Source organism: Rattus norvegicus, chromosome 1 (genome assembly GCF_036323735.1).
Source record: "Rattus norvegicus strain BN/NHsdMcwi chromosome 1, GRCr8, whole genome shotgun sequence".
NCBI classification, from domain to species: domain Eukaryota; kingdom Metazoa; phylum Chordata; class Mammalia; order Rodentia; family Muridae; genus Rattus; species Rattus norvegicus.
In genome coordinates, this window is record NC_086019.1 from 36,559,696 (window position 1) to 36,578,786 (window position 19,091).

The 19,091-nt window shown below is 41.8% G+C and overlaps 1 protein-coding gene across 5 annotated transcripts in view; it reads left to right on the plus strand.

The window, feature by feature from the left end:
• Nucleotides 1-19,091, plus strand: part of Adcy2 (adenylate cyclase 2) — a 446,592-nt gene that overhangs the window by 355,642 nt on the left and 71,859 nt on the right. For 4 of the 5 annotated variants that reach the window (NM_031007.3, XM_039092044.2, XM_039092038.2 and 1 more), the window contains 2 exons: nt 1,234-1,318; nt 18,860-18,997. In NM_031007.3, coding sequence (NP_112269.2) covers nt 1,234-1,318; nt 18,860-18,997 — 223 coding nt within the window. The remainder of the gene's footprint in view (nt 1-1,233; nt 1,319-18,859; nt 18,998-19,091) is intronic. The other variant, XM_039092032.2, reaches the window with a different exon arrangement.

Consider the following 19,091-nt stretch of genomic DNA (forward strand, 5'->3'; position numbering starts at 1 on the left):
CACATACATGCCAGCAAAACACCATGCACTTTCAGTGCTACATCTTCTACATCTTTTGTTTGTTTCTAGACAATTGTGTTGGCAGAAGTTTCCATGATGGCCTCTGCGTGGATGCTACATTTGAATTGAATGGCTTCTAACCCTTGTCTTAGTCCTGAATTCTAGGATGGGATTTAATGACTTTTAAAATTTTTGAGTTCTTAAATTATTTAAAGCACTACTCAGAAATACAGAAAATTCTTTTTATCGTGTGTGTGTGTGTGTGTGTGTGTGTGTGTGTGTCCCCATGTGTGTGTGTGTGTCCCCGTGTGTGCACTGACCTGTGGGTAAATGCATGTGAGGTCAGATGTTGACATTTGGTGTCTTCTATTGCTCTCTGCTTTATTTACTGGGAAAAGATCTCTTGTTGAACCTGAATCTCACCAATGCAGCTAGTCTGATCAGTTGACTTACCCTGGAGATCCACTGTCTCTCCTTCTGAACATGGGTAGGAACACATACCCACCTGGTTTATTAAGTGGGAGCTAAGGATACAAACTCTAGTTTTCATCCTTACAAGTGTTTTATCCACTGAGCTTTCTCTGCAGCCCTGATAGGTGGTTCTTATAGGTGAGGCTCACCTGAAAGCTGTCTGGGTGGATCTCACTTGGTGTACATGCTTCTCATATGATCCCAGGGTGCTTTCATGTTCATGTTTTGATCAAGCAGGCACATGGTCTGTCCTATGAACTCCTAGAAACTCAGGAAACACTTAACTGTGTCACACTGAATAAAATTGAACCTGGGTGGGAGGTATGAAGGACACTGGAATTCAGTTTTCTCAGGACACCAAAAATAAGGATAGGATGAGATGTTCTGGGAAATCATGGTGGTATCCATAGAAACAATGCATTCTAGGACTAATAGGAAAGAGGCCACTCAGGGGAAGATTTGGGCAGAATATTGCAAAGTCAAACAAAATGTGAGCCACATAGAAATGGTCCTTTCTCCCATGAAGTAACAATGCTGTGGGATTGGTTCACTCAGTTGTGGTATATTGCTCCACCTTGACTCTCTTTCAAGGGCATACATTTCATTTGAGTTTGTTTCATTTTTCATCTTTCAAAAAAAATATTGAGGGTCAGAATCCTGATTTAGTAAATTCATAGTTGAGTGAAAAGCATCACTCTGGTGCTTTCCAGAGTGATGGACATGACCTCTGAACTAACCTGTTGCTTTTTTCTCCCCTGGTAGAACGTCCATCCTTGGCTTCTCCTTTGGAGCTGCATTTCTCTCCCTCATCTTCATCCTCTTTGTCTGCTTCGCTGGACAGCTTTTGGTAGGTGCTTCAAATATAGAACTTCTTTTGGAAGTGTTTTCATTGTATTGAAACAACTTACTTCATTTTTTCAAAAGCAAGGGGATCATTGATGGATATTTGAAGAACTATAGTTTCTAGCACCTGTTAGGACAGTGACAGAGACAGCCTCAGGGGTAAATTGAGGTTATCGCATGAACAACCAAAACACTCATTGGACTGCTCTTAAAGTGGTGGGTGGCCTTTTCCTTGCTCTGGAGATGAAGCCTCAATCTGTAGTCTAGACTGACCTCAAACTTAATATTCTCTTACCTGAATCTTCTGAATAGCTGGGAAAATGATTATATAGCACTGCACCAAGAAAAAAATGTAGGTGTCACTCCACAATACTCCAAAGTTTTGCTCATCTCTTTCTGTCAAGTGTTTTTAAAACATCTCTGAGTTTCAGACTACTTGTAGCAGTGAATGCAAGTATGGGGTTTTCATGTAAAGGACAGTTAAAATATTTTTTAAACTACGTTTTCTTAAAGATTTATTTAGGGGCTGGGGATTTAGCTCAGTGGTAGAGCGCTTACCTAGGAAGCGCAAGGCCCTGGGTTCGGTCCCCAGTTCCGGAAAAAAAGAACCAAAAAAAAAAAAAAAAAAAGATTTATTTAACACCTGCAGGCCAGAAGAGGGCACCAGATCTAGTTATAGATGGTTGTAAGCTACCATGTGGTTGTTGGGAATTAAACTTAGGACCTCTGGAAGATCAGCCAGTTCTCTTAACCACTAAGCCATCTGGCCAGCCCCTTAAAATATTCTTAAGGGGTTGGGGATTTAGCTCAGTGGTAGAGCGCTTGCCTAGGAAGCGCAAGGCCCTGGGTTCGGTCCCCAGCTCCGAAAAAAAGAACCAAAAAAAAAATTCTTAAACATGACTTTTAAATCTTTGTGAAGATATAAAACTTTGAAACCTAACAAATGGAAAAAAGTATTACTTATTTGCATTTCAAGCCAACTATTGTACAGTTTTATAACATATGTTATCTAACCACTAGTTTGAAATATGAAAATTATCTCTTCATTTAGTGTTCCATATTATGCAAGTATTGCTAGCCAGCCAGAACAGTATGAAAGCTATCTTAGAAAGCCAAAATGGAGACAGAAGATAAGCCAATGTTTCATCTTGTTCACGGGACACAAGGGAAAATAGGGAAGGCTACCTAGGCTGGACATCAGGCATACACAGCCTGAAATAGGCAGGTACATGGAAATATGTGTAGGTAAAATACCATCACAGAAAATAAAAATAGAATGCTCTCTATATGAGAATGTGAATGGTTTCCCATGATTCATAGCCTTCCCTGGGTGGAAAAGCACATAGACTCACTCTCTTTTACCATTTCTTTTTACCATTCTCTTTTATGAATACCTAGGCTGATTTCATTACCTTACTGTGGTGAAGTCCACAGCAATAAACATGGGTGTGCCAATGTCTCTTTAGTTAGCGACAGAAACCCTTGGGTATAAGTCCAGAGTGGTATACCTGGGTCATATGGTGGTTCTATTTTTAGTGTTTTGAGAACCACAAATTTCTGTATTGGCTGCACAAGTTTACAATCCCACCAGCAATGAATTCCTCTTTCCAAACATCCTCTCTAACGTGTGTTGTCATTCACTTTCTTGATAGCCATTCCAACCCCATACAAATATCAACTCAAATTTATCCATGCTCTTAAGTCAAAAACTGAAATGGAACTGCTAGTGGAAAAAAGAAACACTTCAAGCTATAGGCATAGATACAAATCTGTGAAACAAGACTCCAGTAGTGCAGGAAGTAACCCAAGAATTGACAGATGATATTATAGGAAATCACATAAAAGAAAATTAGTAGAGGAAATAGACGGCCTATACAATGGGATAAAATCAGCTATAATAGTCAGTTTTGATAGATTAATATCCAGAATGTATAAAAATGTACAAACTGAACACTAAAAAGTATAAACCTGCTAATCAATAAATTAGCCAATGAACTAAACAGGTAGTTCTGAGAAGAGGAAACACAAGTGGCTAATATAATAAATATCTTCAAAGTTGTTCAACTGCCTCACCTTCAGGAAAATGCAAATTAGGACACATATTCTTGAACATCCAATAAAGGAATACTTGAATAAGAGTCTCCATTAGCCCATTGTAACTTTAGGAAGAAATTCTCATCTCACTAATGGGTTATTTCAGTGTTTGTAGTGTTCTGCAATGGTTGTTTAACTATCAACAGCAAAGCTATTAATGCATAACTGCCTAGAAAGAGTTGTGTGTCTTCCACAATGCCATCCAGATAGAATTGAACAGATACTCCATGGTGGGCATGGAGCAATGGTGCTGCCACCTATCTGCTCATTCTCTGGGCCTGGCTAGCCTACCGTTTTCGTAAGAGCTGAGGAGATTAGCATTCGCTTGTTAATTAAACACTGAACTTATGAAAATGTACAGAATGCCCACCAGCTGTTAACCTTCTGCAGACATAAGTGCCAAGGGCAGAACTGGTGCTAAGGATGCCTTCTCACTGTGAACAATTAAAAGGAAGCTGCTTTCAGAAGGAAGGCAAGTAGAGGCAAGTGTGATGGTTAGATTCACTGTCAATTTTCAACTCTATTGGAATAAGAAACATGTAGGCACTGAGGAGGCATACCTCTGCAATGATGGCATTTCCAGGTCTGTTTAACACAAGAGAGAGAAGCCATCTTGAATGTGGATGAACACATCACACATCACATGAACAACATGAACCAGACTGAACAAGAAGCTAAATGTTTTCCCCTTTCTCAGATTCCTGGTTTGCCTCTCTGACATGAGAGACTACATCTCAGAATCAGTGATTTGAAATGAACCCTCTCTTAAGTTGTTTTTAATTATTTGGTCACAGAAATAAAAGTTCAAATGCTGAAAATTTGGCCAATGATATCACACACACACACACACACACACACACACACACACACACACACACACAAATCAAGCTTTGTCCCTGTCATAGTCTTCTGCACAGAATATGCAGCACACGGAAGTCACAGTGGTTGGCATTTCACAGCTGGCCTGATACAAGGTAGGAAAGCATGCAATGTGCAAGCACTACAGTCTCTATGACACAGAGCTCCTAGCTCCTAACTGATGACCCTTAAATGTGAGGTTTATTCAGTAACTTGTTCTGAGCCTTGTTGGGAATTTTGTGCTTTTACGAGGATCCATTAAACAGCTCCTCCCTGGCCTTCATTCCCACCTGTATCCCACCACTGTCTGCCCCAGGAGATCTTCCTCGCACCTTCCCCACCACATTCACTTCCAATTTTTTGCCCATGAAAGTGGGCTCAGCAGCGAGTCCCACTACCAGAGATCTTGGAATCTCTACCAGTTCTGTGATGAGCATCATGGGATTTGTGACCTGTGCCATAGTTGAGCTTCAATTTTATACATGCATTTGACCTTTTTATCTTGTTTCCCCAGACATAGAGTAAGTCCCTTAAGACAGGAATGGCTTCTCAATATCCAGTTGACCTCCCATTACACCCAGTATAACACTAATGTCCCGTCAGCTTCCCACTTGAACCAGTATAATGTTGACATCTACATTGTGTTAGTTAGGGTTTGACTGCTGTGAACAAACACAATGACCAAGGCAAGCCTTCTAAGGACAGCATTTAGTTCGGGCTGGCTTACAGGTTCAGAGGTTCAGTCCATTATCATCAAGGCAGGAACATGTCAGAGTCTAGGCAGACATGGTGCAGGAGGAGCCAAGAGTTCTACATCTTCATCTGTGGGCTGTTAGCAGAATACTGGCTTCCAGGCAGCCAGGATGAGGGTCTTATAGCCGACACCCATAGTGACACACCTACTCCAACAAAGCCACACCTATTCCAACAGGGCCACGCCCTGGGCTGAGCATATGCAAACCACAGGAACAAGTTTTGTAAGTAGTTGCTGCCTAAACACAGGCATGTCTACTTCCCCCTCCTCAGCTCCGTAAAGTCTCTCCGTCCCCTCAAAGATGCTCAGAGCCAGTAATGGAATAATTGCAGCTGTGGCAATGTTAATAATGAGCACAGGTATTGCCAGAGAATTTCTGAGCTGTGTGGGAGAAACTTACCTCTCTATGGTTCAAAACAGTTACTCTGACCAGATATATCGTGTGCGCACACGCACACACACACACACACACACACACACACACACACACACACACACATGCACACATAACACACCAAACAAAGCTTATCTTAGAAAATGTCAAAAGACATTTCCTAGTTGTTACCACATGCCTTGAGCAATAGAAATGGCATGATGCCACCCAGCCAGCTACTTCCTGTAGGACAATGATGAAGCGCAAGTGCAGAGTTCATCCTAGGAGAGGAAAAAGTAGGTCACACACCAGCTAACACAAAGCCCTCTGCCTTCAGGAGAGCATGCCCATTGATGTCTGCCTTCTCTAATGACAACACAGCACTTGCAGCCCTCTTGGGCTGGCTTACTGGTGACCCTTTTCCCATCTTGCTCTCCGCTTCTCTTTGTCCCTTTGGAAAATTAGTAATCATTTGGTAATAAGTCTGGTAAATAACATGTGGCCACATGCTGTCTTCTCTGACCCAAAAATCTCCTTCCTTGACCTGACAAGCAGCCTACGTGCATATTACGATTGTGGAATTGATAGTTTTAAACTAGTTCCCCATGTTTCATTTCTGCCTCCTTTATTCATTTTTCCTCTTTTCTGTCTTTTTCCCCCCACAATTGGACTATCTTCTCTTTGGTAACTTAGACATGATGCACTCCAGCCTGGATATTTATTTGGGCTTTGGTTTTCCTTTAACCCTTGTGCTGTACACATGCTTGGATGCTCTTAACACCATGTCATGAAGCATGCAGACCTCATGCTCTAATCTCATGATGCCTCTTATCTTCCAGGCTAGTATTGCTTAATCTTTGTGTGTTTAATATTCTCAGATTATGCATGTCTTGCTTAATGATTTGTCTAACTATTGCCTCTGGGCGTTACCTCCCCCAGAACTGTTTTCTTAGTAAGAAATACCCTTTCCATGTGAATGTTGCATAATAGCCTTTTTATTCTACAAAAGCATCTTTCTTCATTGTGATCATTTATCATCATTTTTTTATTTTTTCCTAACAGTTCCACATTCTCCTGGCTTGTATAGTACTGAGAACTCTCTTTCTCTTTCCCTCTCCTTCTCCCTCAACCCCTCCATCCATTCACCCCTCCTTTCCTACCTCTGCTCTCACTTTCTCTGTGTGTGTCTAAAAACACACACACACACACATACACACACACACACACACACACACACGGAAGCCAGAAGATAACCTCAGGTTGCTGGTCCTCACCTTCCACCATATTTGAGACTGGGTCTCTTGTTTTGTAGTGCTGCATATGCAAAGCTAGCTAGCCCTGTTTCCAGAGATTCTGATATTTCTGTCCCCCACCTCAACATTAGAGCAACGGGAGTGCAGATATGTTCTACCACACTGGGTTCTGCATGGATCTGAGGATCTGAGCTCAGATTCTCACGTTTGTGAAGCTGGTGCTTTATGAGCTGAGTCAAGTCCAGAGCCTCAGTGAAAGCAATGTTTTGTGCTAGAGTTATCTTTTTGGCTTTTTGAAATCCAAGTGCACTGTGTTAGCGCTAACTCTCTGGCGAGTGGTCTGTCTGTTTAGGATCAAGAACTTAAGTGTTCACCATACAGCTTTCCACTACACCACACATCTCCTGGGCCCCAGCAAACCCCTGGGGTAAGGATTTTCTGGAAGTCTATGTACTTTCTTTTCTTTTTTAATTGGATATTTTATTTATTTACATTTCAAATCTTATCCCCTTTCCCGATTCCCCACCTATAAGCCCCCTATCCCATCCCTGCTTATCCTGTTTCTATGAGGATGCTCCTACTCCCACCCACCCCGACTCCTGCCTCACTGCCCTAGCATTCCTCTAAACTGGGGCATCAAGCCTCCACAGGACCAAGGGCTTCTGCTCCCATTGATGCCAGATAAGGCCCCATCATCTCCTTCAGTCCTTCCCCTGTGATCAGTCTGATATTAGGCTTTGAGCATCCTGTATTGGTCAGGATCTGGCAGAGCCTCTCAGAAGACTTTACTGAAGCTCAAAGCTCACACAATAACATGTTCTTTCTTTCTTTAAATCTCTCAATATAGTTAGTACCAAACCTGCTTTTTGGTGCTGAATGTGGTCCTATCTCAGTGTAAGAGCCAATCCTTGGGCACCAGGACCCAGTGATGGGAAGCAGATTTGCTGAAATAATGCTAACAGTTTTAACTGTTTATCAAGGACTACATCACCTTGGGCCCAGGCACCATCTCCTCTTCAGTTAAGTAGCACCTTCTGAGAACAGGTCAACGAACAACTTGAAATGCTATCATTTATAATGTTGAATGAGAATAAGCAGGATTTTGATAAGTCTCTTTTTCTCCCAGGGATATTACTGAAGTACCAAGATCTGAATATTTTTGAACCATGTAGAGAACTGCAAATAGAGTCAGTGTTGGTCCTTTTTATAATAAGTTAAAATGCAAAGTCATGGGTCTTTGTGTGGCATTTTTGTCCCATTTCTCTGTGAGGCAGGATCTTTGTTAGCCCAGGCTGACCTCAAACTTACTTTGTAACCAAGGATGACCTTGAACTACTGATCTCCCTGCCTCCTCCTCTGGAGTGCTGGGATTGCAGCACATATCACTATGCCTGGACTTTTCATCGGCTTTTGATCGTTTTCCTTTCATTGAAAAGTCCTGATCTTTGGTTCTTCTCATTGCCATCACTGTTTTCTCTGTGCCCACCCAGCCCTTCTGCTTCCTTTTCCTCAGCACAAGCGCCAGGGACCCACTATCACTGTTTGTCTTTAATTCTGCCCCTGGTTGGCAATGTGGAGAAGAAACAGAGATGCCTGCTGTCCTGACCGTAGAAAAAGAGCATTTAGCTTGATGTGTTTATAAGTTGTCTCAAAGGACAGTGTTCAGGGTCCAGGGAAGACTGTGTAGGAAAAGGAATGAAGCCATGTCCATCCTGAAGCTGTAGTCCTTGACCCATGTACACGAAAGCCCTGAAGAGACAACGTGAGTCTCTCCAAGTTCTTTATGTCACTTCATTCTTCAGTACAGATTCCGATGACTTTCCTGTGGGTATGTCCACATCTACTTCAGTGAACAGCAGCTTTGAGGCGGGACATAATATACTGTTATTAGATGGCATGTTTAAAATAAATTATCACAACTTCTGAAACTGCAGAAGAACTTGTTTTAGTTTTATAATTTCAAAGATGTCTGTGTAGTAACTAGATAAAACCCTACCTCCTCAATCATGATGTAGAAACTGAGATGGAGACACATTGCCCTTGAAGTGCTAAAGACATGTTTTCTGTTCTAAATCTTCAGTATCGTGGGCATTTATCCTTCCTGATATATAGAGAAAAGCATTAACTAGAAGCATTTTTATCTCTGGAAAAAATAACCCTACTCCAGAGACTACAAACCCATAATTAATGTTTTAATGGGCCAGAGCCCAACTAAGTATTATTGTCTGACAGAGTCTAAGCTATATAAGAATATTTATTGAATCTGTATCTTTGTGCTTCATTCCTGCATCTACACAACGCAGATCTGACTATGTTCTGTATCATGAACACCACTAGATGTAGTATTTATTACACAGTAATGATATACTTCCTTTCACCCATGACCAAGTGTTATATGTTCCAAGTGTTAAGGGCCACCATATTGGATAACAGATTCAAAGCCTTACCAACCACTGTTAAAGCTCTGTTGTTTTGATTAGCACATGACATACAGAACTGGATCCCTTCCAGTGTGCTGGTAGGAGGAAATCTTGTAGAGTCCAGTCAAATGTGGCTCCTACACCAGCCATAAATACAGCATCTGGAGTCAACTACCATTGACTCAAACTCTGCACCATCTTCTTAGGAAAATCTACCCAAGGAGTGAGCCCAAAGCATGGGTCCTCACCTACATTAAAGGGCTACTGTGTTGCAGACTAACATTCTTCACCTTTCATGTTAGGGACTGTGGGTGGGGAAACCATTGTAAAGAGTAAAAGGGGATAGAAGGGGTTGATTACTGATGTTGTCTGAAGAAACATGAAATAGATTCCAAGTCACAGAGATGCTGTTGAGAAATACCTATTTTTCTTGGTTGAAATAATGAGGAAAGTCAACACTTGTGAGTTCTTATTAGGAGTGTTGTGTTTAAATCCCAAAAAAGGCCAAGGAGGTATGTGAATAAACTGAGCAAGAAAGTATAACTAACTTTCTGAAAGTCTCACAGCTGTGGGGATGCATGGAAGGTGCTGCCTGGCTGCTTATCCTTTACCAGCTGCTCACTCAGCAGCAGCCATATTTGATTGTCGTGTTAACATTCAACGTATTCCAGGGTTTATGTCGATGGTAATTTAGGAGTAGTTCAAAATGAACATAAGGAATAGGTTAAAAAAATGTAAGTGATGTTTGCCAATGCTATTGGGGGTTATCTCACATTGAGTTTTAATTATGTTACACCAGGTCTACCACTATATAAGCATGTGGGGGTGGCAATAAATATTAAAAATAGAATCTACCAACCCTCACTAGTGTCAGCTCTCGTGGGCCACACAGCATCTGCAGGGTATTTTCATCTTAATCAGCAAAGTGTTTCAACCCAACTTGCTAAGTTTCTAATGTCCATCCCATGCTGCTGCCCACTACTCTCTGGGCCCTGCAGTGATCTCATCACCATGGCTAGCCCCACATTGTCACCATCAGCTACTCCCTGGCTCCAGCAGCCACCTCCCTCTTGGGACTCTCTGCTGTGAACTCTGCTCACAGTCCCAGCATCCACCCTCTGTGGTTATAGTCACAACTCCCAGTAACCCATTAAAATCAAAACTCAATAAGCTTGTAATTTATCCATCACATTTATATCAGTAAATCCTTACCCCACAAAATGTCCACACAATAAATTCTGAACCAATTCATATTAAAATAAACTGCCTACCTAGATAAGACAAATTGTCCTATAAAAATCCATCCCACCGGAAGTCCCACACCCGCGGATCCCGGCCCGCAGCAGCTCTCTGCTCCCAGACCCGGTGAGAGAGAGACCCAACCGCCTGGTCAGGTGGGCACTCCTGAGGCTGCAGAGCGGAAGAGACCACCAACACTGCTCACCCCTGCCCACATCCCTGGCCCAAGAGGAAACTGTATAAGGCCTCTGGGCTCCCGTGGGGGAGGGCCCAGGAGCGGCAGGACACCAGCCTGAGACACCGCCAGAACCTGAAAGAAACAGACCGGATAAACAGTTCTCTGCACCCAAATCCCGTGGGAGGGAGAGCTAAAACTTCAGAGAGGCAGACAAGCCTGGGAAACCAGAAGAGACTGCTCCCTGCACACATATCTCGGACGCCAGAGGAAAAAGCCAAAGACCATCTGGAACCCTGGTGCACTGAAGCTCCCGGAAGGGGCGGCACAGGTCTTCCTGGTTGCTACCGCTGCAGAGAGCCCCTGGGCAACACCCCACGAGCGAACCTGAGCCTCGGGACCACAGGTAAGACCAAATTTTCTGCTGCAAGAAAGCTGCCTGGTGAGCTCAAGACACAGGCCCACAGGAACAGCTGAAGACCTGTAGAGAGGAAAAACTACACGCCCGAAAGCAGAACACTCTGTCCCCATAACTGACTGAAAGAGAGGAAAACAGGTCTACAGCACTCTTGACACACAGGCTTATAGGACAGTCTAGCCACTGTCAGACATAGCAGAACAAAGTAACACTAGAGATAATCTGATGGCGAGAGGCAAGCGCAGGAAACCAAGCAACAGAAACCAAGACTACATGCCATCATCGGAGCCCAATTCTCCCACCAAAACAAATATGGAATATCCAAACACACCAGAAAAGCAAGATCTAGTTCCAAAATCATTTTTGATCATGATGCTGGAGGACTTCAAGAAAGACATGAACACACTTAGGGAAACACAGGAAAACATTAATAAACAAGTAGAAGCCTACAGAGAGGAATCGCAAAAATCCCTGAAAGAATTCCAGGAAAACACAATCAAACAGTTGAAGGAATTAAAAATGGAAATAGAAGCAATCAAGAAAGAACACATGGAAACAACCCTGGATATAGAAAACCAAAAAAAGAGACAAGGAGCTGTAGATACAAGCTTCACCAACAGAATACAAGAGATGGAAGAGAGAATCTCAGGAGCAGAAGATTCCATAGAAATCATTGACTCAACTGTCAAAGATAATGTAAAGCGGAAAAAGCTACTCATCCAAAACATACAGGAAATCCAGGACTCAATGAGAAGATCAAACCTAAGGATAATAGGTATAGAAGAGAGTGAAGACTCCCAGCTCAAAGGACCAGTAACTATCTTCAACAAAATCATAGAAGAAAACTTCCCTAACCTAAAAAAAGAGATACCCATAGACATACAAGAAGCCTACAGAACTCCAAATAGATTGGACCAGAAAAGAAACACCTCCCGTCACATAATTGTCAAAACACCAAACGCACAAAATAAAGAAAGAATATTAAAAGCAGTAAGGGAAAAAGGTCAATTAACATATAAAGGCAGACCTATCAGAATCACACCAGACTTCTCGCCAGAAACTATGAAGGCCAGAAGATCCTGGACTGATGTCATACAGACCCTACGAGAACACAAATGCCAGCCCAGGTTACTGTATCCAGCAAAACTCTCAATTAACATTGATGGAGAAACCAAGATATTCCATGACAAAACCAAATTTACACAATATCTTTCTACAAATCCAGCACTACAAAGGATAATAAATGGTAAAGCCCAACATAAGGAGGCAAGCTATACCCTAGAAGAAGCAAGAAACTAATCGTCTTGGCAACAAAACAAAGAGAATGAAAGCACACAAACATAACCTCACATCAAATATGAATATAACGGGAAGCAATAATCACTATTCCTTAATATCTCTCAATATCAATGGCCTCAACTCACCAATAAAAAGACATAGATTAACAAACTGGATACGCAACGAGGACCCTGCTTTCTGCTGCCTACAGGAAACACACCTCAGAGACAAAGACAGACACTACCTCAGAGTGAAAGGCTGGAAAACAACTTTCCAAGCAAATGGTCAGAAGAAGCAAGCTGGAGTAGCCATTCTAATATCAAATAAAATCAATTTCCAACTAAAAGTCATCAAAAAAGATAAGGAAGGACACTTCATATTCATCAAAGGAAAAATCAACCAAGATGAACTCTCAATCCTAAATATCTATGCCCCAAATACAAGGGCACCTACATATGTAAAAGAAACCTTACTAAAGCTCAAAACACACATTGCACCTCACACAATAATAGTGGGAGATTTCAACACCCCACTCTCATCAATGGACAGATCATGGAAACAGAAATTAAACAGTGATGTAGACAGACTAAGAGAAGTCATGAGCCAAATGGACTTAACGGATATTTATAGAACATTCTATCCTAAAGCAAAAGGATATACCTTCTTCTCAGCTCCTCATGGTACTTTCTCCAAAATTGACCATATAATTGGTCAAAAAACGGGCCTCAACAGGTACAGAAAGATAGAAATAATCCCATGCGTGCTATCGGACCACCACGGCCTAAAACTGGTCTTCAATAACAATAAGGGAAGAATGCCCACATATACGTGGAAATTGAACAATGCTCTACTCAATGATAACCTGGTCAAGGAAGAAATAAAGAAAGAAATTAAAAACTTTTTAGAATTTAATGAAAATGAAGATACAACATACTCAAACTTATGGGACACAATGAAAGCTGTGCTAAGAGGAAAACTCATAGCGCTGAGTGCCTGCAGAAAGAAACAGGAAAGAGCATATGTCAGCAGCTTGACAGCACACCTAAAAGCTCTAGAACAAAAAGAAGCAAATACACCCAGGAGGAGTAGAAGGCAGGAAATAATCAAACTCAGAGCTGAAATCAACCAAGTAGAAACAAAAAGGACCATAGAAAGAATCAACAGAACCAAAAGTTGGTTCTTTGAGAAAATCAACAAGATAGATAAACCCTTAGCCAGACTAACGAGAGGACACAGAGAGTGTGTCCAAATTAACAAAATCAGAAATGAAAAGGGAGACATAACTACAGATTCGGAGGAAATTCAAAAAATCATCAGATCTTACTATAAAAACCTATATTCAACAAAATTTGAAAATCTTCAGGAAATGGACAATTTCCTAGACAGATACCAGGTATCGAAGTTAAATCAGGAACAGATAAACCAGTTAAACAACCCCATAACTCCTAAGGAAATAGAAGCAGTCATTAAAGGTCTCCCAACCAAAAAGAGCCCAGGTCCAGACGGGTTTAGTGCAGAATTCTATCAAACCTTCATAGAAGACCTCATACCAATATTATCCAAACTATTCCACAAAATTGAAACAGATGGAGCCCTACCGAATTCCTTCTACGAAGCCACAATTACTCTTATACCTAAACCACACAAAGACACAACAAAGAAAGAGAACTTCAGACCAATTTCCCTTATGAATATCGACGCAAAAATACTCAATAAAATTCTGGCAAACCGAATTCAAGAGCACATCAAAACAATCATCCACCATGATCAAGTAGGCTTCATCCCAGGCATGCAGGGATGGTTTAATATACGGAAAACCATCAACGTGATCCATTATATAAACAAACTGAAAGAACAGAACCACATGATCATTTCATTAGATGCTGAGAAAGCATTTGACAAAATTCAACACCCCTTCATGATAAAAGTCCTGGAAAGAATAGGAATTCAAGGCCCATACCTAAACATACTAAAAGCCATATACAGCAAACCAGTTGCTAACATTAAACTAAATGGAGAGAAACTTGAAGCAATCCCAATAAAATCAGGGACTAGACAAGGCTGCCCACTCTCTCCCTACTTATTCAATATAGTTCTTGAAGTTCTAGCCAGAGCAATCAGACAACAAAAGGAGATCAAAGGGATAGAGATCGGAAAAGAAGAGGTCAAAATATCACTATTTGCAGATGACATGATAGTATATTTAAGTGATCCCAAAAGTTCCACCAGAGAACTACTAAAGCTGATAAACAACTTCAGCAAAGTGGCTGGGTATAAAATTAACTCAAATAAATCAGTTGCCTTCCTCTATACAAAAGAGAAACAAGCCGAGAAAGAAATTAGGGAAACGACACCCTTCATAATAGACCCAAATAATATAAAGTACCTCGGTGTGACTTTAACCAAGCAAGTAAAAGATCTGTACAATAAGAACTTCAAGACACTGAGGAAAGAAATTGAAGAAGACCTCAGAAGATGGAAAGATCTCCCATGCTCATGGATTGGCAGGATTAATATAGTAAAAATGGCCATTTTACCAAAAGCAATCTACAGATTCAATGCAATCCCCATCAAAATACCAATCCAATTCTTCAAAGAGTTAGACAGAACAATTTGCAAATTCATCTGGAATAACAAAAAACCCAGGATAGCTAAAGCTATCCTCAACAATAAAAGGACTTCAGGGGGAATCACTATCCCTGAACTCAAGCAGTATTACAGAGCAATAGTGATAAAAACTGCATGGTATTGGTACAGAGACAGACAGATAGACCAATGGAATAGAATTGAAGACCCAGAAATGAACCCACACACCTATGGTCACTTGATTTTTGACAAAGGAGCCAAAACCATCCAATGGAAAAAAGATAGCATTTTCAGCAAATGGTGCTGGTTCAACTGGAGGGCAACATGTAGAAGAATGCAGATCGATCCATGCTTATCACCCTGTACAAAGCTTAAGTCCAAGTGGATCAAGGACCTCCACATCAAACCAGACACACTCAAACTAATAGAAGAAAAACTAGGGAAGCATCTGGAACACATGGGCACTGGAAAAAATTTCCTGAACAAAACACCAATGGCTTATGCTCTAAGATCAAGAATCGACAAATGGGATCTCATAAAACTGCAAAGCTTCTGTAAGGCAAAGGACACTGTGGTTAGGACAAAACGGCAACCAACAGATTGGGAAAAGATCTTTACCAATCCTACAACAGATAGAGGCCTTATATCCAAAATATACAAAGAACTCAAGAAGTTAGACCGCAGGGAAACAAATAACCCTATTAAAAAATGGGGTTCAGAGCTAAACAAAGAATTCACAGCTGAGGAATGCCGAATGGCTGAGAAACACCTAAAGAAATGTTCAACATCTTTAGTCATAAGGGAAATGCAAATCAAAATAACCCTGAGATTTCACCTCACACCAGTGCGATTGGCTAAGATCAAAAACTCAGGTGACAGCAGATGCTGGCGAGGATGTGGAGAAAGAGGAACACTCCTCCATTGTTGGTGGGATTGCAGACTGGTAAAACCATTCTGGAAATCAGTCTGGAGGTTCCTCAGAAAATTGGACATTGAACTGCCTGAGGATCCAGCTATACCTCTCTTGGGCATATACCCAAAAGATGCCTCAACATATAAAAGAGACACGTGCTCCACTATGTTCATCGCAGCCTTATTTATAATAGCCAGAAAATGGAAAGAACCCAGATGCCCTTCAACAGAGGAATGGATACAGAAAATGTGGTACATCTACACAATGGAATATTACTCAGCTATCAAAAACAACGAGTTTATGAAATTCTTAGGCAAATGGTTGGAACTGGAAAATATCATCCTGAGTGAGCTAACCCAATCACAGAAAGACATACATGGTATGCACTCATTGGTAAGTGGCTATTAGCCCAAATGCTTGAATTACCCTAGATCCCTAGAACAAACGAAACTCAAGACGGATGATCAAAATGTGAATGCTTCACTCCTTCTTTAAATGAGGAAAAAGAATACCCTTGGCAGGGAAGGGAGAGGCAAAGATTAAAACAGAGACTGAAGGAACACCCATTCAGAGCCTGCCCCACATGTGGCCCATACATATACAGCCACCCAATTAGACAAGATGGATGAAGCAAAGAAGTGCAGACTGACAGGAGCCGGATGTAGATCGCTCCTGAGAGACACAGCCAGAATACAGCAAATATAGAGGCGAATGCCAGCAGCAAACCACTGAACTGAGAATAGGTCCCCTATTGAAGGAATCAGAGAAAGAACTGGAAGAGCTTGAAGGGGCTCGAGACCCCAAAAGTACAACAATGCCAAGCAACCAGAGCTTCCAGGGACTAAGCCACTACCTAAAGACTATACATGGACTGACCCTGGACTCTGACCCCATAGGTAGCAATGAATATCCTAGTAAGAGCACCAGTGGAAGGGGAAGCCCTGGGTCCTGCTAAGACTGAACCCCCAGTGAACTAGTCTAGGGGGGAGGGCGGCAATGGGGGGAGGGTTGGGAGTGGAACACCCATAAGGAAGGGGAGGGGGGAGGGGGATGTTTGCCCGGAAACCGGGAAAGGGAATAACACTCGAAATGTATATAAGAAATACTCAAGTTAATAAAAAAAAATCCATCCCTTATGAAATATTCATAACTACATGTGGCCCTTTAAAGGCATACAGATCTGGGTTGTCCTTCCCCCCTCCATCTTGATTCTTCTCCTCCTTCTCCCTCTCTCTCCTCTCCAAAAGTCTATGCCTGCCTTACTTTTTCACTGTCGGATCATAGGCCTTGTCTTATCTTGTGCCTGCCTTCACCTGCATATAGACAACAATCCACAGGGTGGGTTGGGGTGGGGGTGGGAGTGGGGTTCTGCTTCCAGAGCCCTTTCTCATAGGGCTGGTCTCTATTAGAAAGGTTGACATCTGCCTCCTAGAGATTCCCTGGAGAATTCTTCAGATATTGCTTGTCATATTAAAGTACACCATCCTCGTGTGATCATGTGACTCATTCTTGGCTGGAGCTCTCTGTGCTCTATACTCTTACCCACACTGAGGTGAGGTCCACAGTGGTTTGTCCATTCAGAAGTGAATGAAAGAGCATCTCTGAAACACCACGTAGCAGTGCAAGACCCATGGAAGATGGCGATGGAACATCTACTCCCATTCCGTAACAATCCTGATTCCTTTCTGTAGTAAGGGATCTTCAATAGCTGTGCTCATTTAGCATGGGGTGGGAGCACCCCATGTCTACTTCAATAAAAAAAGGTATACTATGTACTTTCAATGGGATTTACTCTGCCTTGACAAAGAAGGAACATCTACAGCATGGTGAGCTTTAGGGAATCATTTTTGAGTGAAATAAACTAGAGCAAATGTAAGATTCCACATATTCAAGGTGTTCAAAATAGTCAAAATCATGGAAACTGGGGGCCAGGAGGATGGCTTAGTAAGTAAAGGCATTTGGCTCAGTGGGTAAAGGTGCTGGCCACCACGTCCGATGCAGAAGTTCTAACTATGGGAACTAGCTCCCTCTTGCAAGTTGTCCTCTGACCTCTGGTTCCATGTATGGACACACATCAAATAAATACGTATAACTTTAAAAATTAAAAATTATTCCAATTACTATAGCCCTACTCTCTCTAATCCCCTCTCCATCTCTTCATTCTCCTCCCTACAGTTGCTTTTCAGAATTCATGCAAAGGCAAATGGCTGATCAAGGTGATGCAAATAAGTGGTGACTGAGTGCTTGGCCCTAAACAGGACATTTATATCAACATTGATAAGGCATAGGGATCATTGTGGAAAGAAAGAATGTAGGGGCCAGATGATGAGGAAGAGGATATGGAATGCTGGCTTCTGGGACCCATGACTTAAAGCAGCTGTAGCTGCCTATACTGGCCCTCAGATGACTAGGTCTAGCAACACAGCACAGATCAGGGAGTATTGACTATCGGTGGCTCTCAGGGAGGAAGTCATTGTCATGACTTAGTTGTATGCTCACTGAGATACACCAGGCACCTACCCACCAGGCACCTACCCACAAGGCACCAATGCCTGGTTCCTAGTCCAAGATCACATGGATCACCTGGTGAAATTCCATGGATCTCAGAGAAAGAGAGAAGAATGTTTGAAATAAATGTTTTATAGAGAACTTTTCTGTGGAAGAATGAGCCACCAACAGCATAATAGGAAGCCATCCACCATTGAGTATCTTATCTGTAGATTCTGTTAGTCAGCAAACTCAGTCTACATCCTGAATCTGCTCTTATGATTACCTGCTGTAGCATTAAAAGGAATGTGAGATAAGTTGACCAGTTTTCTCCATAAATCAACTAAATGTATAGTAACTGTTTTAGATGAGAGATCCATTTAGTACATCCCCAGAGTACAAAATAAACTGAAATTTTTCCTCTGCCAAAATTACCTAAAATCATAATTTCAGGTCTATCTGAAAAGACACACAATAACACCAAACCTTTGTCATAAACACTTAATTTCTTCTTAATTTGACAGCCAACATAATTTTAATGAGGTTGTGACTTGGTATGGGTCCTCAGAGAGAGATAGAATCCATTTGTTTAATCTTGGAGAAATGTTAGTGTTTCTTGTGGTTTTAAACACCACCATTTTACACTTCAGAGAATACACTAAGCAGCAGTGTGTTTCTTCTTCATCTTTCCTCACAGCAATGCAGCAAAAAGGCCTCCACCTCTCTCATGTGGCTTTTGAAATCATCAGGCATCATCGCCAACCGCCCATGGCCACGGATCTCCCTCACAATCGTCACCACGGCTATCATACTAACCATGGCTGTGTTCAACATGGTAAGCCTCTGGGCTGGGCCAAGGTTTGCTTTGAACAGGTCATTTCATTTGTGGCCTGCCTTGGAGGTTGAGTTGGTTAGTTGGTCATTTGATC